Below are 26,920 nucleotides of genomic sequence, written 5' to 3'. Positions count from 1 at the left end.
AATCTCATACCTAGGCTGGAATTTATGAATGAATCCATGGAACTACATAAAGTTGCTTTAATTTTACATTTGTTTTTGTGTCAGCACACAGCAAATATCCCAATTAATTTTGTATCCAGTGGAAGACGTTAGGCAAATTGATTTATAAAGATAATTCTTAGACCAAGCATTAAAGCTCAAGTCTTGTTCAAAATCAACAGTTAGTATTTTTACTTGGTGTGAACTTATCACAAGACTTATGTATTCCCCTACAACAAGAGCCTTATGGGTTAGAATGGCTGAGAATGAGTGGCTGATCCAAAGTCATCAAGGGAGTTCAGACAATTAAGTGGAGACTGGAGCTTGGGTCTTCCCATGCCCAGACTAGCACCTTAATCACTCTGACACTCCTATGGAAAGCAGTGCAACAATCTCAATGATGGGCTGTGCTTATTTAATAGGAAGGAAGATCTGTATGTGTATTTCTTTTCTTATTTTAAGCATTAATTCACATGTGGTAGGATCGACATCCTGGCATTGGAAACTCAGCTTGAGGGCTAAGTCATGGCAACTTTCCATTCTGGCTCTGCATGATGAAGAGTTGTGTACAGTATTGTTCAGCAGAAACAATCTCTTTCCTAGCTCACTACAGCAGCTGGTCACATCATTTGATTACTTATCATTTGATTTAAATCAAATCACATTGTTTTTTGTGTCCTTTTCTTCAAGGAGCTCAAAGCAGTGAAAGAGTAATATTTATTCATTTTATATTTGAGCAATCCAATCAGATAAACTGAATTCACGACATTTAAATTAGTTATTGAATATAAAAAAATGGCTACTAAACCGTGTATTGTGTTTGCTCGGTGTACTGAACCGTAAGCATATCATGCAAAGCCAACAGCAGCAACAACAACAAAAGCACAAAGTAAGATTTAACATAATTTAGTTCTGCCTATTATTGACTGTAGATGCTAGGTCATAACTTGGTTAACTGTGTTGTAAGCCCAGTCATAAACTAGGTCAAGGGATAACCAATGAGACTAAGTCTCTCACTCAATTTCATGAATTTATTTTCCCCGGCTCTGTTTTGAAAATTATCTATCTCTCCCTACCTCTGAAAAGGCTGCATGTCCTTTTTTTGCAGGGACCTTAGTTCTACAGAAATAACTCCAGACATATTACAGAATTTGCTCAAAATTTCCTTGAAGTTGAAAACTCTGTAAGTATCTTGATCTTTTTCTGTAACTTCCAAGACAAAATGAGAAGGGGGGGATATTATCCCTTTCTCCCCTTCTCTCCCTTTTCCCACCTCTCATCCTTTTGAAAATGGCAATGCAGATGTTGTCATTTCCTCATAGGGAGCATTTTACTAATATTAAAACTAGTTGTTCAAGCCATCAGTAATTCACATTTCCCAACAAGAATGCTCAATTATCATGAATGTTGACCGTGGACAGGGTGGGTGTCCCAGAACATTTTCTGTCCACATTAGTTCTCAAAAAAAAAAGCCAGAGTTCCTTAGAACCTACCAGCTAAAATGTATTAATGGAAACATCAGAACCGGCAGGTAAAAATCTTTAAGAGATAGTTTGTACATTGCTGTCAGTCTTGTTCATTCACATACATACAGTATGAACTGCAGGCAAGAGGGAGAGCAGGGACATCCAAGGTATGTTCCATTAATGTTCAACAGTGAACATCGATAAGAAGTTTAGGATTAAAAGGGCCTAAAATGCTCTAAATACATACTGATTGTGTGGCAGATGTGTCTGGAGGTCTGGAAAAGACTAGTTAATATAGAAAGTAATCCCTGAGATCAAACCATAGTATAAGTATTATATTTATAAAAAATATAGAAAGCATAAAAATCTGATAATCTCAGTGTATTAACTCCTGAGCAATTGTACCACTTAAATGTTCAAGGATCTGATTCCAGCAAGATTCTACTACTATGCCTAAATTCTGAATTCAAGAAGAGTCTTGAGTTGTAGTACCAGATACACAAGACCTAAGAAACTTTTCCCTCAATACTTGTTTTCCTGCCTGCACAACTTAAATCTAGTAATAAAGCCCTTTTCCTGATAGCTCTTTGCTTCATCCTCTTGACTGCCTATTGCTGCATAGAAATATAATATCTGACTAGTGGTCATATAGTCTCATACTCACATGCATAGGAGCTATTATCATCATTGTTTGCTATCTGTACCTTAACTCAGGGGTCCCCAACCACCGGGCCGCAGACCGATACCGGTCCGTGGAACTTTTTCTACCGGGCTGCTGGTTTGCTGGGCCCCGCCATCTTGTTTTGATGAGAAAGTGCTTCCGGTAAGCTTTTCCGGTTGGAAAGTGGCGTTTGGGTCCTGAAGGAACCCTCGCGCCTTAGTTTCATCGAAGGGGGTGGTGGCTTCGAACAAAACTAAGGCGCAAGGATTCTTTCAGCACCCAAGGCAAGGCGAGCCGAGCGACCGTCCCAAAACCGTCCCAAAGCCCATCGACAAAGGTACAAAGGAGGAGTTGAAGGTTGTGGGGAGAAGCGGGGGACGGCTGGCTGGCCGGTCGCTTGGCTCGCCTTGCCATGTGTGCTGATGCCGGTACCGGGCCGCGGATCATTTTGTGATGCCGGTACCGGGCCGTGGCACAAAAAAGGTTGAGGGCCACTGCCTTAACTCATTACTTCAACCCAGTTCTGAACCACATGGACAGAGAGAGCTTTCCTTGTGATTGTTCTAAACTGACACCTGATTAAAAGGGTTAAATTGAAATTTAGCTTGTAGACGTAATAATAAAAGTTTGTGAAGCCCTTGTCCTTTTTCATCCACAGCATTTTGCCTAGGAAAATGACCTGTTGCCTTTGCCAAAATCAGGATACCATTGAAACCTTGTCTAATACTATCAAGTTGGATTGCGCCACACAATGTATTTCAAACGTGTTTGACTTTGGTAGGTTAAAAGCAGTTTTCCAAAATACTTTGTATCCATTCTAATCAGAGGCAGTATTCAGCAGGTTCTGACCCATTCTGGAGAACCAGTAGCGGAAATTCTGAGTAGTTCGAAGAACCGGCAAATACCATCTCTGACTTTCCCTGTCCCCATCTATTCTCTGCCTCCTGAGTCCCAGCTGATTGGCTGGGTCTTCTTTTGTTGCCCTGCACAGGAGAACCGAGCTGGAAATCAGGTTAGTGAGGTGGGAAGGGAATAGAGATTTTACAGTATCCTTCCTCTGCTATGCCAACCAAGCCACGCTCACCAAGCTATGCCACACCTACCAAGCCACACCCACAGAATCGGTAGTGAAAATGTTTGAATCCCACCACTGATTCCAATCCTTTCACAGTTCTAAGTAAATTAGGTTTTTTTTTTGTTTGGGGGCGGACTTAGGGACAAAACAATACATGAGATGTGAATAATTTATTTACAAATTACTGATTGTGTATTAAATGGATGCATAACCAAACATTGGCAGGCACCATAAAATTGATTACGCCAGAAAGAGGTTTTTTCCCTTTAAATTCTTATCATTTCTGGTATCTGCTTCCTAATATTAACTCTTGTGGAAGTGATAGATTTGTTTTATTTGATTTGATTTCATTTTTTATTTTTATTTTACCATATCAAATTTGGAAATGCCCATCTCCCTCGGAGAGCAACTTTGGCAGCGTACCAGTAAAATTTAAAAACATAAAAACTGCATCTGAATATTAGGAGGCAAAATAGTAAAGTCAAAATGAAATAGATGGAGGGAAATATCTTCAAGCAAGCTTGAGCCCCAAGCGATATGGCAGACCAGGTCTTCATTTTTTTCTGAAAGGCCAGCAGAATGAGGACCCACCTCACCTCTGCGGGGAGGTCATTCCAAACCACAGAGGCAGCAGCATAGAAAGTTCTCTTCCTGGACCATACCAGTCAAAATTGTTTATCTGATCAGATCCATAACATACCTTCTCTGCCTGACTGAGTGGGATAGGCCGATACAATAGGGCAAAGACATTTTTGCAGGTAATCTGACCCTATGTCATGTATAGATTTAAAGGTCATAACGAAAACCATGAATTGGACCTGAAAACAAATTGGCACCCAGTAGGGGTTTTACATGCTCTTAGGGACACCCAAGATTACTTGCATGGCCATATTTTGTTACCAACTGATGCTTCCAGATACTTTTCAAGGATAATCTCATGTAGAGTATTACAATAGTCCAAAATGTGAATAACCAAGCAAAGAGCCTCCGGTATATACTCCAGGAAAGGGTATATCTAGCCCACAACGCAAAGTGAAGCAAAGGCCTTCCTAGGCAAAACTGTCCATACTTGAAGAGCAGATCTACCTGGGGTAGTGAAAGTCATTATTGACCTCACCCCTTTCCTAAGAGGTCTGTAGGGGACGTGCGAAAACGCTCCATAATGTGCCTACAGTCCCTGTCCTATTGTTTCTTTTTTTTCTTATTCGCATCCATTTCATGTATTTATAACCATGTTTATACTTTTGCCTGTTATCTAACAATTGTTTGACAAAATAAATAAATAAATAAAGTCCATCCAAGATCAAACATGATAAACTCCTAGATAACAGAGCCCTTCTCCCGATAGCTACATGGGATCCTTCCATCTCTGTTGAAAAGATCTTGCATTGTCTTTTTGAGACTTGCCTTCTTGGAACCTTTGGTCACCCAGTCCGGGACTCTTAATTGCTCAGTCTAAGCAAAATAGATGAGGGGGTGAAAGGGGGTGTCATTAACTATGAGGGAACTAAAGAACAACTCAGAAATTCAGGAGTGGTCTTCCTTCTCCACCTTGTGACTTGTGATAACTGAGATAGCTCTCATTCTCAGATTATTTTTACTTGAGTTAGAAGAAAATACCGTAGTAGAAACATTTATGATTTGTAGGATTTAATTATTTAATTTTAATCCAAAGATTATGTTAAATGGTCCAGCATTGCCCAACCTGATACTTTCTAGATATCCTTTAGCTGGGATTTCTATGATCTGTGCTTTCAATCTTGTATGGAAAGCACCAAGTTGAGAAAGACTGGTACAGTCCATGGATCAAACCTGATCCATATAATGACCACATACTATCTGTGGCAAACTGTACTTTCTTTCTCAGTTAGGACTGTACCATAAGTAGCTATACGGTTCTAGTTTTCAAACAGATTGTCACCACAAACTCTTGTGTTAGGCCAAGCAAGCCAGTTTTTTAGTATCTTTCCTTGGAGTATAGTATCATCTGATCATTCAAACGCCAAGATGTTCTCCCGCACCAATTATTTAACAACCATTGTGTAATATGAAACATGTCTTCTTAAGAATAATTGGAACTAATACTGAGTTAAATAGGTACCAGATTGAACTGTAGGCCACATCTAATGCTAATTGACTAAACTGGCTTATATCTAACAAACTCAGTTATTTGTTCCACCCATAGCATTTGCTACCAGTGAAAGAAAAATCTTGATTCCTTTTTTCCTTCTCCCTTTTCTTCTTTCTGAGCAGAAAAAGAGGAACTCGGGGGAACTATGCAAAATGAAGTAATGAAAGCACTGGAAACCAGAAAATTAAATAACACCAACATACTAAATATTATCCCTGAAAAACCTGAACATCATAATGTCACCCTGTCACTCTTGGTGACCCACGGACATACTCATTTAGGTGTCCATTTTCATAAAGACACACCAGATGTTTTAAATTCAGTCAGTGGAGTAAGTGAACTCACTCCTGATGAATATGTGGATATCAAGTGGTCTGATAGAAATGAGCTGGAGAAGCTGTACAAGTTAACAAATTTGCTACAGGTGGCTCTGAAAGCAAAATTAGCAGAAAATGAAGAGGAGACCCAAGATTTGGAGGTCCAAAAGGAATTGCCTGTAGAAATTTCAGATTATGGCCACATCATCCTGAGCAATAAAAGCCATAGGAAAAAATTAAAAAAACATCTGAAAAGAGTAAAGAGAGATCACTGGCTTGGAAAACATCCAAGGGAAAAAGAGTTATTTTTTAGGTTGCTCAGAAAAAATGTAGAATTTGCAAAAGCCTTTGGAAAACTTGCAGGGGAACAAGAAAAACTTGCTTTGTATGCCATGGCAGAAAAATGGGAGAAGCTAGCAAGGGAACAAGAACTTCAGAAGGCTGCTTCCTTTTACAGGCTTCTTCTAGCAGCACCTCATTCCTTACAGAATCACTCCATTTCACATCTTCCAACTAAACTGCCTCCCTTGACTGCTTCTATTGTAGTTAAGGATGGTGCTGAGGACTCAGGAACTTTGAAGGAACATTTGCCTGATATAGCATTGTCTCACGAGACACATTGGAAGCATCATGAACAAAACATCTCTGCTCCCCCTTTGCTTCATCTTTTGAGAGATGTTGTTGACAATTTGCTTGAGGACAAACTCTATGAAGTTGAGTCAAATCGAGTGTTGGCACCTATCTTCCCAAATGAGTCTATCAGGAAACTCTTTTCCCTCCTGATTCGTACTTTGGGCAGGAGCTGCAGAGATCCCAGCATCCAGATAGCTTGTGCTAAATTAATCTCTACACTAGATCTTGCAATGAATGACTTCAATGTGAAAACCAGCCAGGAGACATCTGTTCTATGGAACTCCTATTTTTGGCCCACTAAGAATGTAAATGATATGATTACGGCAAGCTCTAGAAAAATGGAGAAATCTGATGAGGTAAAGGCAAACCTAGATAAGTTGTCCTAACAAGTGCTCTATTATGAGCTTTAACAATCTCTGATTGCCTAGATGTGTCTTTTTTCCCCAAGAGACCAAATTGGTGTAAATTAATTGCACTTGCATTTCTGTAAAGGCAATTATTGTTTTTTGATAAAAGCCTTGTTAGGTTGTTTAAAGTAATGTGTGTGGGCGAAGACCACTTCTCTGCCTGATTTCCATGTCTGTACTCAGGGAAAGAGACAGGTATATATAAGTAAAGTTCTTACAAATGGTGATCAGCATCTTGGGAGAGTGAAGTGAAAACTAAAGTGAAAGTGAAAAAAAAGCAGAATTTATCAGAATTAAATCAGCAATTTCGGATATGATCTGGTTTTAAGAAAACTAGATTTGTAAAAACTGCTTTTGCTTTTAAAAGGGAGCTGGATCCAAATGTACTTCTTTTTTAGGGAAGGAAGCTTTTATATGTATTAGAAGAACTGCAAGTGTTTGCAATATTTCTTTCATAAAGATGATAACTGGTCATTAAAGAAAATGGATGCACTGAACAATGGCATAGCCAAATGTTCCCTTTGCTAAGATAACAGTGATGATAATGATATATCATTGTCTCTGTCCTGATTTATCAACTGCTTTTGAAATTTTACATGCTATTTCAAAGGAACAGAATGAATATTGTCAGAAATCTATATATATATAAAAGCAAAATACCACTCATGCATCATCACAAAATTTCCAGAACTATAAAACCTACAAACTTGAAATTTGTCAAGTTTGTTCCTCTTGGCTTCTTGGTGCTCACTAAGAAAGGATTTTTTGAAATGACCATCAGAGTATTAGTATTTCATATATTATTCACATGCTCTGATGCTAAGGAGTTCTATTCCCTCTCCTCACCTGAAAAGAAATCTGTTCCAAATGCAAAACACAAGCAGAGGAGAGGAGTTTTAGTTTCACAGCACCAAGCAGCTTTAGTGCAGAACAGTTGAGCTAAGACGTGCCCAGGCTCCTTGCTGTCTCTTTCTTGCTCACACAGCAAATACTGTTTCAGTTTCCAAACAGCCCTCAACTCTCCCACATATTGACAGGATACCAATGGATGCTGACAGGCAGAGGCACAATTTTTCCCCTTATTTTCCTCCCCCAAAACTAAGCCTGACCACATAGTTTCGTAGTGAAGTAGGGTATCGAGCTAGTATCTAAATATTTTTAATGCTAAATTTTGCAAAAAGTTTTTTAAATAGTAGATTAAAGAAAACTTGGACAATAATAAACATAATATCTATATTAAATAAGATTTGTTTTAATCATGATTTTCCCAATAAGCTATACACAGTACTTCACGTAAGGAAAGTAATAATCACTTGTTTTATCTATTTCCTCGCTACTTTTTAAAAATATTTTTACTCTTACACATATGGTGTCTTCCATATCCTAGCAGCAATAATACTTTCCCCATCTATATTTATAGGACTACAGTTTGTCAGTGATTTATGAAGAGTCTGGTTAATGTTTTGTAAACTTATCTTTTGTAAAACACATGTTCATTGTAATGCAATAATTCCAAAGTTGGTTTATTATGAGCATGCATTTATAAGATTCGGCCTATGGGGTCCCTCCCCAGTATAATTACATTTTTTAATGAAATTGGTGTTTTGTGGTGTTTAATAGACGATTTTGTATACAGACTCCAGATTCTTCCATCTGTCCAGTATTTAAGATGACGAAAAAGTTGCCAGGAAAAATTACACGTCACTGGAGGGAGATCGAAAGTTCTGAAACTTGCCTTTGTCTTGTCTTAAGTTTACCATGAATTGACAAGGGCCTTGGGTATGGCAAAGTATAAACCACTAATAAACCAGTATTCTATGTTCAAGATAAACCATGATTAAAACATGTTATGGATTAGTAAATAAATGTTAAGTTATGGTTTAGATTATAGTTGCTGCTAAAATTGAACAGTGAGTTGATATGTGCTAAAATATTCAAATTAAGCCAATAGCATTATCTGAGAACCAAGCTGTTGTACGGCAGCCTGATACATACTAATGAGTACAGGTTGCTTTCTATGTCATTAGTCAGGATGGAGAAGATGTTGAACTACATGAATACCTGTCTTCCATTTTCTTTCTCTTTGTTTAACCTTGTAGATAAGAAGGCAGGGAATTCCACAATCTGGGTATTATCAAAAGTTGTCGTTGGGGATTTCAGTGGCAGTGGTGATGGTTATGATTGCAATAACTGTTTTGATTACGGTAAGCTATAATATTTGTCTAGAGATTCTTATATCAATATACTAACCTATTATATCTCAAAGTCCAGTAATGAAAAGATAATTTTTTCCAAACTTTCAATATATTGCTTTAGTGAAGAGCTAATATTTTCTTAAACTCTGTAACTCAAGACTGCCACGCTGCTGCAGCCAGTGTGTAATATAATATGTTCAACCTCAAAGAGCCACAGCAGATATAATAACACCACAAGAAAGAATGGAACTGATTTTTGTACAATTATTGGTGAGGCGGGCAAATAGGGGTAATTAAATGGTTGTATTGAGCTTGGATTCGTTCCATCTCCAGTTCTGATAGGGGACCTGGTGGTCTTGATTTGATCCATAAGACCTTATTAGGCTTACCAAGACTATGTTGGAAGTCATATAACATTTTACAAACAGAAAATGGGAAAAAAAGCAAGTTTCTTATTGAGAAACAGAGAAAAAGAAATTGTTCTCTGCACCAGTCATTGATTCTTTTTTTTTTTTTTTACTGTGAAAAATCTTTACATTAATCCCTCACAATCACACCTTTCTTTTTTGATTAAAACTTCAGGTCTGGGTAGGCAGAAAGTCAATCAGAGGATGCCTCCAAGTTCTAGCACCTTGCTAAACTGGTTGAAAGTCAGACTGCTCTCCCCCAAATCCAAATGAGAGTTTCTAGCTGAGTGCAGGAAAGTACCCAAAATAATTTGCTACCCAAATTTGAGCAGCAGAGAGTGCCTCTCTCCCAGGGAGGCTTAATTTATTTTGTGCCAATGAAAGAATATTATGAGAAAGTCTCCTTCTCTCTCCAGCTGGAATTGAATTGAATTGATTTAATTGAATTAACTTAAAATTTATTTGCTTCCTGGCATAATAGGAATGGAGAAGTGCCTTGCACAATTTAGCTTTTGAGGCTGGCCTGCCACAAATTCATTTACCTAGAAAGTGTATTCCAGTTCACTGGGACTTGGATAAGGCCTAGATATGAGATTGACTTTCCTCAAACCCCAACAGAAGAAACCAGGTGTGAGATGAAAGGATACCTTCTTGCTCATGTTGCATTCGTAAAATCCTCATGACTGCAGTTGGAGGGTCAAAGAAAGCAAAGCAAAGGACTAAAATGATATATCCAATGCATACAGAACACATACGAGAAGCAATCTTACATAAAAGCGTTAATTAGTGCAGAGTTGCTATGGCTGTTCTTGGGGGTGGGGGGGCTAGCATTATTCATGTTACACCACTGCTCTGCAAGCTGCACTGGTTGCTTCTGAAGGCAATTTAAAGTGTTGGTTATTATTCTTAAAAGCTTATATGGCATAGGTCCAAGTTACCTGAGGAACCATCCCACCCCAATGGAACCAGTCCATGCCATTCATGCCAGTAGGGGAGACATGCTGCAGGGCCCATCAGTCAAGGAATTTTGGTTGGTGAGGTCCAGGAGAAGGACCTTCTCTGCTGTAGCTCCTGCCATTTGGAATATCTTACCTCCTGAGGTGAGATCAGCTCCCATCTGACTTTCCATAAGGGCCTGAAGGCCTGGCTCTGCCAGATGGTTTGGGGCCCAAATAGGGGAGCATAATATGGAGGTGGTTGATTAATTAAGAGGCAATCCCACTTCCCACCCAGTGGACATTCTGCTTCCTCCCTCCCCGTTTTTTATCTTTTTAGTTATCTTTTATTTGTTAATTTTATCTTTGAGTGTAACTTCATTTTTATCATCTTAGAAATAATAATATTTTATGGTTTTAATACTTTTAATGCTATTAATCACCTAGGGTTGCCTTGAAACAAGTTCGGTGGCAATTAAATCTAATAAATACATGACTAAGCTAAGCTGGGTAGGTAATGATAAAATATTCAAACTGCTGCTAGAGCAATACTTAATTTTAATTTTTTTACCAGTACCTCAGGAGCAGAAGAAAAGGAACCAAAGACACTTCAAAGAAAGTGTAAGTAGCCTCAGTGTGCAAGTCAGGATTATTTCTCTCCAAGAATTTTTAAAGTGGTTCAGAATGCATCTACAGATCCACATTTACTGGATACCTAATGTGTAAAATGCCTCATAACTTGCTTATTTCATTGTTCAACAAGTGAACAAAGTTGTAGTAGGAAAAATAAAACTAGAAAACCCTCATATTATAAAGGATTGGCTATTTCAGAAAGAGCAGTGAACATTGTTGACAACATAAAATTGATTTTTTAAAAAAAAAATCATGCCAGAGATTAAGGAACTAAAACAATATTTCTGTTTTCTTGAAGTCAGACCTCAACTCTTACGATCCTTGGTTAAGGATCAGAATGATGAGAACTATAATTCAATGCATATAGGGCAGTGGTGGGATTCAATTTTTTTTACTACTGGTTCTGTGGGAATGGCTTGGTGGGCGTGGCAGGGGAAGGATACTGTAAAATCTCCAGTCAGAGATGAAAAAATCAGCTTCATGCTTCAATGATTTTAGGTGGTTTTCCTATGTTTGTCAGATCTATATCTCCTCAGAGAAACTATAAGTCCTTTCTGAAATACCTAGCTTAGCAACATTGCAGTTCAGAGAGGGAATATGAGAATTTGCATATTTATGCCTGACTTTCCAGGTTTTCTTAATATATTCAGGATGGGGAGGTCATATTTTCCAATGAATGCTAAAATATATAATGATGTTTAATAGTATCTGGAAATGCAGATTTTGAAGTCAATCTTCGTTTTCTGGCAAAACAGATGTTTATCTTGCAACATAATTAGCTGTACTACTCAAGGCGGAATGTACCGCAAGCTGCGAGATGAGGTTAAGTTGGTAAACTGGAGAAAAAGATGTCAGACTGTTGAGAAAAAATAAAAAGTGGAAAGCAAACAGAAACTCAAAGGACTGCATAAAATATCTCAGTAGACAAGAGATTAATGTATTCTGCCTGTTATGATTCTGGGACTGTGATACAAAAATACGCATCCTGAGTCTGTATAACTAATTCATAGATATACCCCAGAGATTATACTGTGTTTTATTCCTAAGCAAGCTTACATTTCGATGCCATAGTAAGAATCCTTCCAAACACTGGTTTACCAGGAATCTGTTTTTAGTTGGATCCATTTTATTCCTCCTACCTGTAGAACTAATTTTATTTAGCACATAAAATTTGTTTGTTTGCTGGGGTAGAGAAGTAGTCATGCATTTCATTTTTTAATTTTTAAACAAATGTATATAGTTGCCCAACTCACACATAAGTGACTCTGGGTGGATTAGAACATTTATTAATATTGTAAGTGATTACTTTCATTCAAGCAGGTCAAGAAAGAGAAGCTTGAGCCCAGATTTTTCCTCAGCCCCGAAGCCTCTGCTTTCCTGCTCACCTTAGAGCTTCATTTCTCTCTTTCCCTCTCCCTACCACAGGTAGAAAGTGATGCTGTCGTGAGGAGATTCCATGGGTGGTTACCGAGGCTTCTTCTCTTAGAGTTGCTGGCTACCAAAATGCTGTTGAAATTGCTTTTCATCCTTCGTTCTGTATTAAAAACTTCTCTAACAGTTAACATTCTCAGGACCTGAATTGTCCTCTTAGCAACTATATTTAGGCTGGGTTGACATGAAATGCTAGGCCAAATCATGCTTGGCTATTCGATGGTTCCATGTGTTGTGCCATTGTGGGAAATTGGGCTAATTCAGTAAATAAGTTCACTTCCTCACAAGGCAGTGTGTTGTACCAATAAAGCTCTTAGCAAAATGGGCATCAGTCGGAAAACCTACTAGGAAAGCAAATAGTGGCAACGTTGTTGATGCTATGGTTCTTAGCAGCAACATGTCCATTCTACTTTATTTTGGAAATATGGATGAAAGCATCACTTGCATCACTTAAACTCTTGCCATCCTGCCTAGTTATTCATAAACCCTCAATACTTTTTTCAAGCTCTTTTTGGCAGTATCATTGGCTGGTACATGAAATCGAAAAAAGTGATGGTAATTTTCTATCGAAGGAGCACGATGGCTCAGTAGTTAAAAGACACTAAGCTTGTCAGCTGGAAACCTGACAGCCTGGGTTCGAAACCCGATACTATGAGCTCCCGTAGCTTGCCCCAGTTCCTGCCCACCAAGCAGTTCAAAAGCATGTGAACGCAAGTAGATAAATAGGTACCACTTCAGTGGAAAGGTAACAGTGGTCCGTGTGCTTTTGTTGTATAACACGGGTGTCAAACTCGCCATGTCACGTAATCACATGATATTTCATGACGTTTTCCCATTTGCAGAGCTGGGGTGGGCATGATCTGGATGTGATGCATGTGGCCCACGGGCCGCCAGTTTGACAACTCTAGTGTATAATCATGCTGCCCAGGGGACAGGAAGTATCTTCGGAGAACTGGCTCCCGTTAAGAAACTGAAATGAGCGGACAAAGGAGTGAAACATGGCTGGACAGGGGAAATCTTTACCTTTTTGATTTTTCTATTATCTTCCTACTTTTATCTGCTTGAACAATTGGAAAAGCCAATGAATTGTGACAGGCCTGTCTTAGGACTCCTCTGATCTTTGCTATGTGCAGTTACTCTCTTCTGCTCTTTTCTGTGTGTTAGCTACTCTGCATGGCAGTAATTCAATAGCTATGAAATGCCAAAATTCTTTCTCTTCTCAAAAAAATAATGGCAGCTCAATATATATAATATATACAGATATATATATAGATATAGATATACAGTATTATATAGACAATTATTTTAGAACCATCTGAGAATAAGGACACTGGATCTACCTCAGTGATAATACTTGACAAAAGCTGAACTGACTGACTGGAAGAATATTTACCTGCAGTTTAAAAAGCACATTGTAATGTCATTTTTTTATTCTTTTTATATCTACAGAAGTTCAAGAGAAGAAGAGGGAGGTAAAGAAAACCTATCACACTATATTGATATATAGCTGGAATAAAGCTGTATATCACCCAAGCCACTATAAAATTTTCTTTTGTGGTTTATATTGAATATTATTAAATATATTATCTGACATGTATCTTTTTATTGATATGCTTATGCTAATGCTTTAAAACGTTTCAGAATAGCCATTATCCCATCTGGAACAACTGCATTTATGTTAGGCTAAGTTTCTTACTATTCATAGCCATAGTGACTGCCATGTGATTGATAAAATCTATAGTTTCCTGGTGCCAGAAAGATGCTTTATCAATGTGTAGGACCTTCACATGATGTTTGTATGGAGCCAAGATTACCTTCCCATGTACGCATTTATTTATTGCATCTCTGTAAAATGTTCAATAATATTTTCAGGTTTCCAAATACACAATACAGTATCTGTGTATATTTTTAACTATAAATATGATTATAAATTATAACATAAAAAAGTAACAGGGAGTAAAATAAAACTCAGTGTGTGACTAACAATTCACAACATTTACAGTACAAAATGAAAACAGTAGATGTTAAAAAGGCTGGGTAATAAAGCAATATCACTTGATGGCAAAATAACAAAATTAACTTTATAAGACTATTTTCCTTTTTTAGTGAAAACATATTTTTTTTACTTCATTTGTCAGGAGCACCTGAAAACAACCTCTGAGAAGGCTTTAAGGGTGCAAATTGAGATGTGAGATTTCTAAAATGTTGGTCTCAATTCCAAAGAGCAATGGAGCCCACAAACATTCTGTGCAGCTAATATATCACTGGAGGAGCATGGCAAATTGCTCAGTCTCTTAAAAAAATCTTGTAGCATTATTTTGACCAACTGAAATGTCAAGGCCCTTGAAAACAATACACCATGGAGCATAATCACAGCAGGATGAAGAGTAGAAGAGTTGCCACCACCTGCAGGAAAAATCTGAACTAGTTTATCAGCCAAAACTGATGAAGAATGTTTATTTCTTGTCACAGAGGCTGCTCAGGTTTCTAGGGGCAACATTGGATCAGGAAACTGTGATAACCCCATTCAGAACCGGTAGTAAACCAGTGGTCCCCAACCTTTCTGGCTTGGTGGATGGGAGGGGGAGGGGGATGGTTTTGCGCACGTGTGTGTCATTTGTGCAAATGATGCTGCCTGTGCTTGCCTACCCCTTGTGCAGCTCACTTTCCAGAAGGAGTAGGGATCTCTGCTTTAAACATATATACACACATACACAAACTCTATTAGAAATTGTTGAGAATATTTATAGCTTGAGTTTAGGTTTTGGCAGTAGTCTGTTCCCCAAGCTTTTTGTTTAGCTCCCATACTAGATAACTTCTTCAGCGGGGTTTTGGATAAAATGTCTCATTTGGTTTCTTCTCTGCTTACATAGGGAAGAAACACACACTCTGTTTGGTGTTGTGGTCAGTTGTTCATGTGATGAATTGCTTGTGTGTTCAGTTGTTCATGTGACTGATTGTTCTGGGGCACGAAATTCACAGGTGAGGTGTAAGGCATCCAGAAAGTATCCATGATATCAATCACTGACATGAGGAAGTGGTCAATTTTGTCGTTGATTGGTGGTTCAGGTGATCTGTTTCCTTATCGGTTAATATGCTGGTTCAAAGTCAATGTGTTTGTTGATGGATCCATTGGTACAGTGCCAGGCTTCAATGGATTTGTGTATATGATGGTTTTGGTGTGGCCGACAACTTCAACTTTGTCCCAGTTGAAAAGGAATTGTTATTTGCTGTCAGCATGGTTGGATCTAGGATTTTGGGTCATGTTGCTTGACTGTCAGGTGGTGCTCGTGAATTCTGGCTTTTAATTGTCCTGTTTATCCAACATAGAACTGGTTAAAATTTTTGCCGTTGATTTTGTATATTAAGATGGTGCTTTTTTCCTTCCATGTTCTATCTTGGATCGTTGTTAATTCTTGTCTGAGAGTGAAAGTGGTTTGTGTGCTATTGTTATTTCTGTTCTGACCCAAGCTTCGTCAAACGCAATGAAACACAAACTTGTTTTAAAAGCAAAACCTATTTTATTGCAATGCTGGGAATTACTTTCATTCCCAGCCAGAATTAATCTTAAACAGTTCCCCGAGATAAGCACATGCCTTTCAGTGCTTTGGAATGCTGTCAAAAACAGAAGTATCCAATTAATTATAACAGAAACCAACCAAAGTACCAGAGGAAAAAAAACAGAGTACACAGAACTTCAAGGGCTCGGAAAGCCAGAACACAGAGAAGTTAAGTAGCTGAGCATGCTGAGGCAGGGCAGGAAGGAGAAACACAGGAGACTGGCTTCCTGACATGCCGTTCTTTTGTTCAAACCCCAGTCTGAAAACTCTGTGTAGACAAATCAATCTGGCCCGTTGTACCTTAGGGCCGCCCTATGCCTGATACAACCGAAACCTCGAGCCCCGTGTTTTCTTTACTTGAGGCCACCTTCATTAACATCCTCAGGAGGCTGCAGGGAACGGGAACGTTCGACTGGCCTGATGGAGTTTTCCACTAAGCAGTGGAACTGCTAATTACTGCACCTGAGACAGGATGGAGTCCGGTGCTTCTGAACGCTGGCAAGCTGTGACATCCTTTCTCTGAGGAGATTGTTTCTCTGAAACGTTGGGAAAAGGACCAGGCAGGTATGACAGGGAACAGAGGCTCAGGGTTGCTGTTTTTTAAGATAATACGGGGCAGGTAAGCAGTTATCTGTCTGAATGGAATCACCAAGCCCAGCTGGAATTAAGGTTGGAGTACTGATGCCGTTACTCATGACTCCTAAGCTTTTGTGGTATATTTTCTTTTTAAATCAAGCTTAGAGAAAAATGTTATCAAGTTAGGTGAGGTTAAAAAGTAGGCACAGCAGGGATTCCAAAAATATTCTTTATTGTCATAAGGGAGAAACATTCCAAGTTTCTTTTGATGTGCTCCTGTATCAAACAAAATCAAAGTAGGTTTATTTTACTTGATTTTTATCCTGTTTTTAATTATTGTTTATTAAAAAAAACCCTCAATGCAGTGAATATGGCTGGTATTTCTCTTCCTATCCTATTTTCTCCACAACCATAAACTTATGAGGTGGATTGGTCTGAGAGTTAGAATCTGTCCCAAAGAAATCCAAATGGCTCTTAGGTATGACTAGAACTCCAGTCTCCTGGCAAATAAATTGTTGTGTTAAACACTAGACCACATTGGGCTTTTGAAATTAATTTTAAGGTTTTCTTTCCTCATGCCACCTTCCTCTGTCTCAGGAGAGTGTAATCTTTCCTTAATGACTACTCATTTCTTCCCTGAAATCAGCTGTAAATGCCTCTACAACATGTAACACCCCGCTTTCAAGCAGTGAAAAGCTTCAGGGATATCAGCCCCAAGTTGAGCATCCTTGGAAAGTGGCTGATAGAGATCTCTTGATCAAGTATAATACGATGCTTCTTAGCAAGGGATTCTCTCTCATTCCAGCAGACTAAGCCTTTTCTTGGAGGGACTTTTGGAGAAGGGGTAAATTATTATAAAATTATCTCAACCCATCAATAATACAACTCAACTTCTAACTCCAATTCAACTGTCCTCACAGAATGATGATTAATCTTAGATGGGGTTTTGTGATTTAAAGAATGCTTTGCCACACATGGGGGTGGAGCAGGTTTCACATGAGATCCATCATTCAAATCCCATGTAGCTACCTTTAATGTACTGATTTGAGTAAGTTTGCAATGATAATGAAAATGCCCTTTGGGGACAATCTCCAATGGATCAAAGTTATGTTGGAACCTCCTTCCCACTGGAAAGTCTGCTGGATTTTTAAATGAAAATATTCTCTGTGTGAACAAATATGCTGCACTTTGAGCCACATAGAGTAAACAAAGGGAGAGCTGTTAGTCGTATTATGGAGTACACAATTCCAAGACAGTTAAATCCAGAAAGGTTGGAGCAAAGGAACTTGCTTTGCAACAATGAATCTTTACAGCCCCCGCTAGATCAAGCAATTGCATCTACTCAATCTCTTCCCCCTCGTCTATTCTGCAGGTGGAGAGATAATACAACTACATAACCCTTATTGTCTAACCAACCACTCCTGGTGTGGCATTTTCTAGGCAGGTTAGACTAAAATATCAGAATCATCTTGATCAGAATCAAAAAATGTATACGGAAGAAGTCACACATTTATTTCTACATTATCAACCTACCTTTCCCCATCACAGGCCTTTCTGACATTCATCTGAATGCACAAAGCCTGAAAAACGATCAGGACATGAGGCTGTGATTGACATGTCTCTCTGAATTTAGCTTCTTATCTATCTACTACCGTGTTTCTCATATAATAAGGCTGGGTCTTATTTTTTTTTTTGAGCCCCCCAAAAATGGCTAGGCTGTCTTTTCGGGGGTGACTTAATTTCCCCCCCCCTTGCATCTTCAGGCGGGTGGGCGGCGATGGCTTGGATGTTGACCTCGGCGTTGGTGGGGCACTTCGTATCGGGGTCAACACAGGCAGCACCATATCCGGGTGTGCAACAAAAGTACTTTCTAACGGCAAGCCCCCCCACCATTCCCCCGCATTTTGCATGTTTTAATATAGGCCTTAATTTGGGGGGAGGGGCTTAATTTCATTTCATGCCTATAAAACATGCTGGGACTTCCTATTGGGGGGGGCGTATTGTTGGAGAAACAGCGTACAATCACTCTTTCTACCTGCAAATTTCAAAGGCACTTGTACCAAAGTAGGACACATCAAATTACTGGTCATGTTGTGCCATAATTCATTTAACCATAGTTTGTGAGCATGATTCAGGAATAACATTGAAGTATAATAAAGGATGATTTATAAATAACAATGGGTGGTTCAGCACTATATTAAATTAAATGAATCCTGTGGTATAGTGGTTAGAATATACCATTGCAGACCAACTCTGCCCACTGTGTAAGTCAATCTTGACATCAAGATCCTTCCACCCTGCCAAAGTTGATAAAGTGAAAACCCAGATTTTTGGGGACAATATGCTAACATTCTAAACTGCCCTAAGAATGCTGGAAAGTCTAAATGGCATTGCCATTAAATCAGTTAAGCCATATGAATGAGTGAAAGAAATGTTCTAGCTCAGCTTTCCAACAGGTGAAATGTGTACATGTTTGAATGTGTGTATGTAGGAAAAAACACCGAAGACTGGTCGGGGAAACAGCATCAACATTTAATTTTTCCAAGTCACAGGAGGAGAACTACATGTGGAAGAGTGCAAACTGGCCTTCGGAGCAGGAGTGCAAATGGTATTTTGTGAAGCACACACATACAAGCATGCGAGCAGTACAGAACTAGACAGGTCCAAGAGGGATGAGATTGGCTTTTTAACCTAACATTCATAAATAGAAAAATGCAGGCATTCTTTTCAAGAGAAGAAAGAAAAACACAACACATATGGAAGCCATGGCAAACTTGGCTTAACTCTGAAAAGAACAAGAATAGTCAGTCATTCAGGAGGAATTGGAAGGAACATGAACTATTTCTGTTTTACCTTGGGTGAAACGTAAACACGGATCCAGCTTGTATAGTAGTTTGGAAGGAGAAATAAAGTGCTGGAAAAAAATTAAAAAGCAGGAAATTCTACATTCCCAAGCAAAATTTTCATGCACAAAACATAAAGCAACTGCCACTTGGTTCGGAAATATAATACAACCACAACCAAAGCTTGATAAACTTTCTTCAATGTTTTTTTGTATAACAAACTGTGATTATGTCTCTAAGTGTCTCTAAAATCTCTGCAGGCTTCCTCAAGATGAAGACCCAGACACCATGTCACAGTTAACAAAAGTCAAGGATACCAGCACTGGTAGTAAAACAGAATGAAGGACTGTTCTCAATCAACTCCTCCCAATAAACGAAAACTCCCCACCAAAATTTCTACTTAGTCTGCCATCCCTGCAGAATTTTGAAATATATAAAGAGGGCAGAGACAGGTGGAAACAAGGAACTAAAATGATATAGAAAAGCAGCTGCTAATCTGTGCTTCTCATCCCAGAAAATAATCTACTCCAGCCGCTGCTTCCAAGGCTCAGTCTGTCCGTGACCATTTCTAACTGGGAAGTTCAAGGGTTTCCCCCCTCCTTTTGTCCTGTGCCTCCTAACCCAGAAGGCTCTGTGACTTGTACAATTCTAATAGAATAAGATTGACAACAGAAGGCAGAAGAAATGAGTTTGGGATCGGGGATACGACTAGATATCGGTGTGAGAGTCGGTGTGTTCCGTTGGCAGTAGGAAGGAGGAGGGAAAAAAAATTGAAGAACAACAGTGATTCACAAATAGTGAAGAAAACAATGCTCTAAGCAGAACTTAAGTGCTTCTCAACCCAGTACACCCAGTGTTCTAGCTGTACAACCGAGTCTTGTCCAACTTTCCTAAACCAGGCAGTAGGACACCCAAACCACCCTCTTCATTTTTATTGAGGCCCCACTGGATCTCGCTGGTTTCCAAATCCAGAACTACATTTCTTTCCCTGGTGAAGTTCCTGCTGATGTAAGGTTAGGTATGATGATTCCCCTCTAGCCAACACCTCATTGAGCCCTAGTTGCTGCAGTTTCTCTACCAGATTCAAGCTGAAGATGCTATTCGGGCTCTGTTCAGGCTTCTTGTGGTGCAGCAGTCCTGAAGTCCAATCAGAAACCAAGGAAGGAGAAAAGCAAGAAGAGACTGTTGGGTCCCTAATAGCATGGGATGCAAGCACCATTCCTTTGCTCTGTGCAGAAATGCCTTGTTTTGCCAGTAAAGTCACCAGTCCAAGCTTCTCTTTTTTCTTCTCCTGCCTGCATAGTTCCTTAAGGTGGGACTGAGGAGGGGAAGACGGGCTCAGCCCCGTGCAGGGCCCACAAGACGGCACAACTGTATTATAAAGACTAAGGAAGAGGAGGAGGAGGAGGAGGAAGAAAAAAATACCAAGCATTTAGTCTTAAGACTTCAATATGTTTTGTTTAGGTGCTTAATTACAAACATACATCCCAACCTGCCTTGCTTTGTTCTGCAACAGCCTTTCAATCTGTACCGGCTGGGAATTCTGGCAACTGGGAAGTTTCTTTCACAGAAAATCTTTAGAGCAATGTCTAAATTACATGGCATTTTCTCCACTAGGTGCAGATGTCCATAATTAACTGGGCCCTGAAAATACTAATTTTCTATATAAAATAAGAAAGGTCCACATAATGGAACAAACCGAATGGAAAAAACGGCTTACTTCGCCCTCTTCCGTTCAGTCTGCAAAGTGAAAACGAAGGAAAGCTTTGCAGGATGTGGGCTTATGCTCCATTTCAGCAATTTTCTCTTGCTTGTGAATAGGAAAAGAGAGTTGCCCTGATATTTTGGGGCTTGATTGCATACCTTCTTTGCTAATTATAACAGCAGCGTTTTTAAAAGGTACTTTTTGGTTCCCTTTCAGGTAATTGAGGCAGGCTCCTTGCAACTCACATGAACAGTGGCTCACTTTGTTTGTACCCGTGGCTGACTGAGAACTACACTCTTTTAGGCCCAATCCACCACAAATTTATTTTTAATTGGGCCTTCTGCAAAACAAAAGAAGGGTTCAAACTAGCATGTGAAATCAACAGTATTGTGTCAGCCATAACACACTCTTTTTAACACTCTCCTGAGCTACAGGAGGGCTACCTTCTCTAACCTGGCCCCCTTTGTGTGTGGGGACTGCATTTCCCAAAATTCCTCAGTCATGCCATAAGTACAGCAGCGCCTGCTTTCTAAAATCAGGTACCTGTTCTTGGTGTCCAGGAGGAAGGTATTTCCATCTTGGTACCTGATAGAAAAAGATGGTGAAGACAGAAAAGCTCTGACCCATCTATCAATACTATAGTGGCTCCTAACATTATTACCAAATGTGGGTTTGTTTTTTTTATTGAGGCCACAGGTAGGCAACTACTGGCTATTCAGCCCCTTTTTTTCTATTTCTACAGTGACTAATATATATTTTTTCAAACATATTCATACATATATTCCTAGGACATACTAAAAATTAGGCCATGTTGACTACTATATAAATTACATTAAATATAACATACATATTCTAAAAATTTCCCTAATTCTTTGATTCAGAATGTTAGAACATTCCTAAGACTGGAACATTTTCTGTTTAAAAATATTAATGGGTACATGATCGGGTAAAAAGACCTCATCCCAGTGCCATTTTGAGTTTTCTATAGTTTATAAATTTATATCTGTATGGTTTTAATATTTTAACATATTTTAATTATTTTTCTATTTTTAATAGCCTGTAAGCCACTTAGAGGCACCTTATAGGAGACATGGGTGTCATAAAAATTAATAAATAAATAATAAAACATGTGTTTGGCCTACGAGGCCTGACTTCTAGTTCACTCTGTATATCTTAGCCATGAAAAACCAGCTGTGTTACTTCGGACCAATCACTCTCTCTCCCAACCCATCTCAAAGGGTTGTTGTTATGGGGAATAAAAGAGGAGGAAAGTGTGTTGGATATGCTCGCTGCCTTGACTTATTTGTAAAAGCAATAAAGGCAGGATACAAGTAAATAAATAAATAATCTGTAGGTTCCAATTGTTTGGATTTTTTTTCTTTTTTTTCTGCATAGCAATAGCATAGGACTTAGACTTATATTCTGCTTCACAGTGCTTTACAGCCCTCAAAGCAGTTTTCAGAGTCAGCATATTGCCCCTAACAATCTGGGTCCTCATTTTAGCCACCTTGGAAGGAAGGAAAGTTCTGAAATAGGCTTTGTATAAAGAAATATTCAAAACTTACAGATGATGTTCCAGGCTCAGATATGACACCACCACTGACATCATTTTCCACAACAGAATGTCTCCTTGCCACCCTTCACATTAATGATTGACCATTTTTTATTTAGGAAAAGATCTCAACAGCATTAGTTTTGTTAGCTATCCACTTTTATCTTTCTGAAAACAGGATTAGTTGAAGCCTTAGCACTGAAAGTCAGAATCACAAATTTCATTTCAGTTAGTTTGCAGAAAAGCAGAGAGATTGGCAGTGAAGTCTGAAATAAATTAGTGGGTTAAAATCTTACTTTCCCAGAGAGGTTGAATCTAGCTACCCATTTCAACCACCGAGAATGACTCCTGGATTTGCAAACTGCTATAGGTTATGCTCAGTGAGTTTGGGTAGCATATGGCTTAGCAAACAATGGAAGCTCCACTATTGTTCATTAATTAAATTATAATATGGTGATCTGGACACAGCTGTTTGGATTTTGTTGACCTGGTTGAAAGTTTAAGCTTGTCATATACAATCAGTCACAATGTTATGGATAATTTCATAAATCTCCATGTAACCCAGGATCACAAGAGCTATAGTCCATATTTTTCTAGTGAATGATTGAGGAAAAACTGACTTAAATAAATCCCTTCCTTCCTTCCCTTGTTCCTTTCTTACAATGAGCTTTTAAGAGAAAGGAGACCCATATACTTTGCTTATCACCCAAATCCTCATCATTATCCTTTAGCAAAACCTTCTTTACATTAACGAAGCATAAGGTGTGAAAGGTCTCCAGAACAGGGGAAGGCTGCTCATTTGATGCCTCTGAACTAAGAACCTTTGGCTCCTTCAAATTGGCATCTGAACAGGAAGATAAAGGGAAAGAAGAGGCTCAGAGCAACTAAAAGCCTCTGAATAAGTATTTGAGCAACTGTGTCCAGCATTAATGTTGACCGAAGGCAGGTGCCTGTGTTTTATTATCCCACAATGACTTTTTATGGGCTGCCCAGCAGGTGTTTTCTTAGCCAGGGCTTCATCAGGCCAGTTCTATGAACTTTCATTCTCTATTTTCTGCAAGGCTTTACTCCTCCCTGCAGCCATTATCTAATGGGCTTGGGTCTCCTTTTTTCCCACCCAGGGTCACTCGGGAGGTGATGAATCAAGGAGGGAAGTTCCGTTGCTAGATGGAGAGGAAGAAAGCAGCAAGCAAGGATGTCTTACTTCAGGGCTCCCATCCATGTGCCCAGAAGTTGCGCATATCAGGAGAATGCCTAAAAGTCAGGATTTGACAATGAGGAAGGAGGAGAATGCAAGACAAGAGGTAAAAAACAAAAATCACAGATGTGCCCGTACACATCCTTTACGTAGGAAATGGCCTTCCCATGTAGGAGAAGGACAGGTGGTTGGAAAGCTTAAGGGAAGGGCAACAGGATGCTTACCTTGGTGTCACCATGGTAACTTCTTTGCTAGGGTGCATGATGCAACAGGTGGTGATGGTGAAAGTAGGCGGGGTCTGGGGCAGATTGTTAACGGAGTGAAAAACTAAACGGGATAGGAAAACAAAGGGTCAATGAGTGAATAGAATAGGGAGGGGAGTCATGGAGGTGGACAAACATCAAGGGAAAAAGTGAAGGGAAAAGCTTCTATAAACAATAGGGTATTAAATTCCATCCAATTTGTCAGCAATGATTAATAACCTCCAGTTGGAAAAGGGGTGGAGGACCCATGGCTCCCAAGATTTTACTGAACTACAACTCCCAACATCCCTCACTGTGCCTAAGCTTGGTTGAATCTGCTGGTAATGATTGTCTGCAAACATAGAGCAGTGTTTCTAGACCTCAGCACTTTTTAGATGCATAGACTTCAATTCCAGAATTACACAGCAAGCATTGCTGTCAGGAGAATTCTGAGAATTAAAATTCATGTATTTGTTAAGATTGATAAACACTAAACTAGAAGAGAACAGGTTCTCCAGTAGAAAGTTACTCCTGGAAGCCTTCTCTCAGACACATTCTCATGACCCCCTGATTCACTGCCACAGGAACACTGCCAAAACACCCATAGTATATCTACTAGTGATGCTGAGTTTGGATCTCACCAATAGGCACATATTCCAACTATCACAGCTGCCAATAAATTGTGATTGCTTTCCTGCAGGAAAGATGAGGTGATGTTTATTAACTTTCAAATCAGGATTTCCTCAAATCTTATCAAGACAAGCCATTAGCAGTGATCCCGCTTAGCCCACTCACCAGTTGGCGTTTCTTTGGCTTTAATTGTTGAGGTAGCAAGGGAAGACAAGGCGCTGACATCCATGTCATCTTCTTCTAAATCATTTAGATTGTGGACCTCTCCGAGATCAGTGTCAAGTTGGCAGAAATCTTTGGTAAAGACACCTGGTCGAGGGTCCAGGATTCCTGCCAGGTGAGGACGGGCCAGCTGCTGCCAGTGATGCAGAGTCATTGAACCTAAGAAAAGGCACACAGGTCTACTTGAGTTTGCTGGATCTAGTGGCAAATCCCAGCAGAAATCATTTACAGCATGCCTAAACAGAAGTATGGGTAATTTCAGGCCAACATTTTAACAAGAAATAGAAATTTCCAAACTACATGGACAACATTGAAAGGCAGGAGGGAATCTTGAAAATTTTAAGCCTCAATTGAAGGGCACCAGTCACTTACAGCTAGTTCTACAATGTCATCTGGGGTATCTGTCTATTTCAACACTTCCGATAGGAATATCCGATAGGAACATTGTCTAATTGGTTGGGTTTCACCCATTTCTATTCTGTGCTCTACTAAAGCATTTAAACCTGGTTGCATGGAAAACTGCTGTATGTTTACAGTCCCATAATAACTTTTCTAAATCTATACTTTGATTGTGCCTCGGTCAGAATGAATACGGATCTTTCCATAGGATGGCTGCCATACCACTTAGTCCAATAATTCTGGATGGCTTTCTTTCAGTACAAGGAAAGCCATCCCATGTTCCAGACCCATTTTGGCTTTTTCTCAGGAGGTTAGCATGGTAGATTTGCTTTTTCTATCTTCCAGTTAAATTTCATAATTTGCTGACTCAGTTCTTCTCTTTACTATGTAGGGGCCTTGCCTCTTAGCCTGCAATTTGCTTTCTTTACTGGGCAATAACAACAAATACTTGCTTTCCTATAGTAAATTGCTTTGCCTTTAAACCTTTATCACAGACTCTCTTTTGTCCTTCTCTATTTATCTCTAAGTGCTCCTGGACAATGTATCCTAGGACTTTTAACTTATTCCTGTGAATTGTAATACATATATTAAGTTCTTAGGGTTTTCTATATTTTCCCACCAACATTTCTTAATAATTTCTAAAGACCTTAAAATTATCTCTTATTAAAAGGAGAAGGGGGCTAAAATTCCTTGGATGTCTGGGAAATTTTCCTGAATGCAAACAACATAGACAGCCATGGAACCCAAAATATTGGGTCTTGACCTGCATATTTCTTAAATATAATTTTCAAGGTCTGGTTCATCCTTTCAGTAAAATAATCTGCCTGCGGATGATAAGGGCTTTTTATTTTTAAATCTCCACAAAACACTTACACAGTGCTGATTAAAAATTGGATCTTTCATCTGTGAGGATCTCAGTTGGTGTGCTTATCGTATTGAAGATTTTGAGCAGTTCCTTAGCTATTCATTTAGCTGACACATTCCTCAGCAGAACTGGTTCTGGGTACCAAGTTGCTTAATCACAAACAACTAGGATATATTCACTGCATTTACTAGATCATGGCAGAAGGACTACAATGTCCAGGGTTATTTTAGAAAAAGGAATGGGAATTAAATGTATTCTCTCCATTGGAGCTTTATCATATTCCAGTTTTGACTTTCACTAATTGATAAACAGGGCAGGATCCATAGTAACGTGCCACATCTTTACAAATGCCTGGCCAATAAAATCCAAACTTCTGGTCCTATCTCTACCCATAGGTCCAAGCGGTGGATTTTCATAGGTAGTTCCAATATAGCTTTGCAATATTACTGAGGAATATTATTACCATATACCATTTGTCTGTATTTCGACGAGAACTAATTCAAAACAGCAGCCCTGATTTTTCTTGGAATCTGGGTATTGTCTCTTTGTTTCCCTCCTTTTCTCCTGCTAACCAACAGTGTTTTAATATTGGGTCTTTCTTTGCAAGGATCCTTGGTGAATTTCACATTTTGGAGTTTCTGTCACCATGAGTCGCTATTGCTTTCTAGGACATCTCCTTTTAAATCAGGATGCCTAGGAAGAATCCTAGATTCCTTTCCTTCTTATTTCTGCTCCATTCTTGCCTCCTTAGATTGGGCTGTTGTGGTTACTCTCAGTATCTTAGCCCCCTCTTTGAATCCTTTCCTGAGTTCAATCCTC

General features: G+C 39.2%; 2 protein-coding genes across 16 annotated transcripts in view; one reads left to right on the top strand and one right to left on the bottom strand.

The window, feature by feature from the left end:
- The first annotated feature begins 1,109 nt into the window (after nucleotides 1-1,109).
- On the top strand, nucleotides 1,110-13,816 carry LOC148124157 (leucine-rich repeat-containing protein 37A2-like). Its single transcript, XM_087915815.1, has 6 exons — nucleotides 1,110-1,201; nucleotides 2,804-2,922; nucleotides 5,474-6,657; nucleotides 8,808-8,912; nucleotides 10,820-10,866; nucleotides 13,759-13,816. The coding sequence occupies exons 1-6, from the start codon at nucleotides 1,110-1,112 to the stop codon at nucleotides 13,814-13,816; spliced, it is 1,605 nt and encodes a 534-aa protein (XP_087771941.1).
- A 5,142-nt stretch (nucleotides 13,817-18,958) lies between these two features.
- HAP1 (huntingtin associated protein 1) overlaps nucleotides 18,959-26,920 on the bottom strand; it is a 96,394-nt gene continuing 88,432 nt past the window's right edge. For 7 of the 15 annotated variants that reach the window (XM_087916469.1, XM_087916471.1, XM_087916474.1 and 4 more), the window contains 4 exons: nucleotides 24,781-24,996; nucleotides 23,968-24,070; nucleotides 21,537-21,578; nucleotides 18,959-20,673 (listed from right to left, as the gene is read on the bottom strand). In XM_087916469.1, coding sequence (XP_087772595.1) covers nucleotides 20,220-20,673; nucleotides 21,537-21,578; nucleotides 23,968-24,070; nucleotides 24,781-24,996 — 815 coding nt within the window. In that variant the 3' untranslated portion in view covers nucleotides 18,959-20,219. Of the gene's footprint in view, nucleotides 20,674-21,536; nucleotides 21,579-23,225; nucleotides 23,800-23,967; nucleotides 24,071-24,780; nucleotides 24,997-26,920 lie in introns of those variants that run through there. The other 8 variants (XM_087916472.1, XM_087916473.1, XM_087916468.1 and 5 more) reach the window with 4 other exon arrangements.

Source organism: Pseudonaja textilis, chromosome Z (assembly GCF_049901715.1).
Source record: "Pseudonaja textilis isolate UNSWEBS1 chromosome Z, rPseTex1.2, whole genome shotgun sequence".
Classification (NCBI taxonomy): Eukaryota; Metazoa; Chordata; class Lepidosauria; order Squamata; family Elapidae; genus Pseudonaja; species Pseudonaja textilis.
The sequence above is the reverse complement of the archived record's forward strand: the minus strand, read 5'-3'. Positions and strand labels throughout refer to the sequence as shown.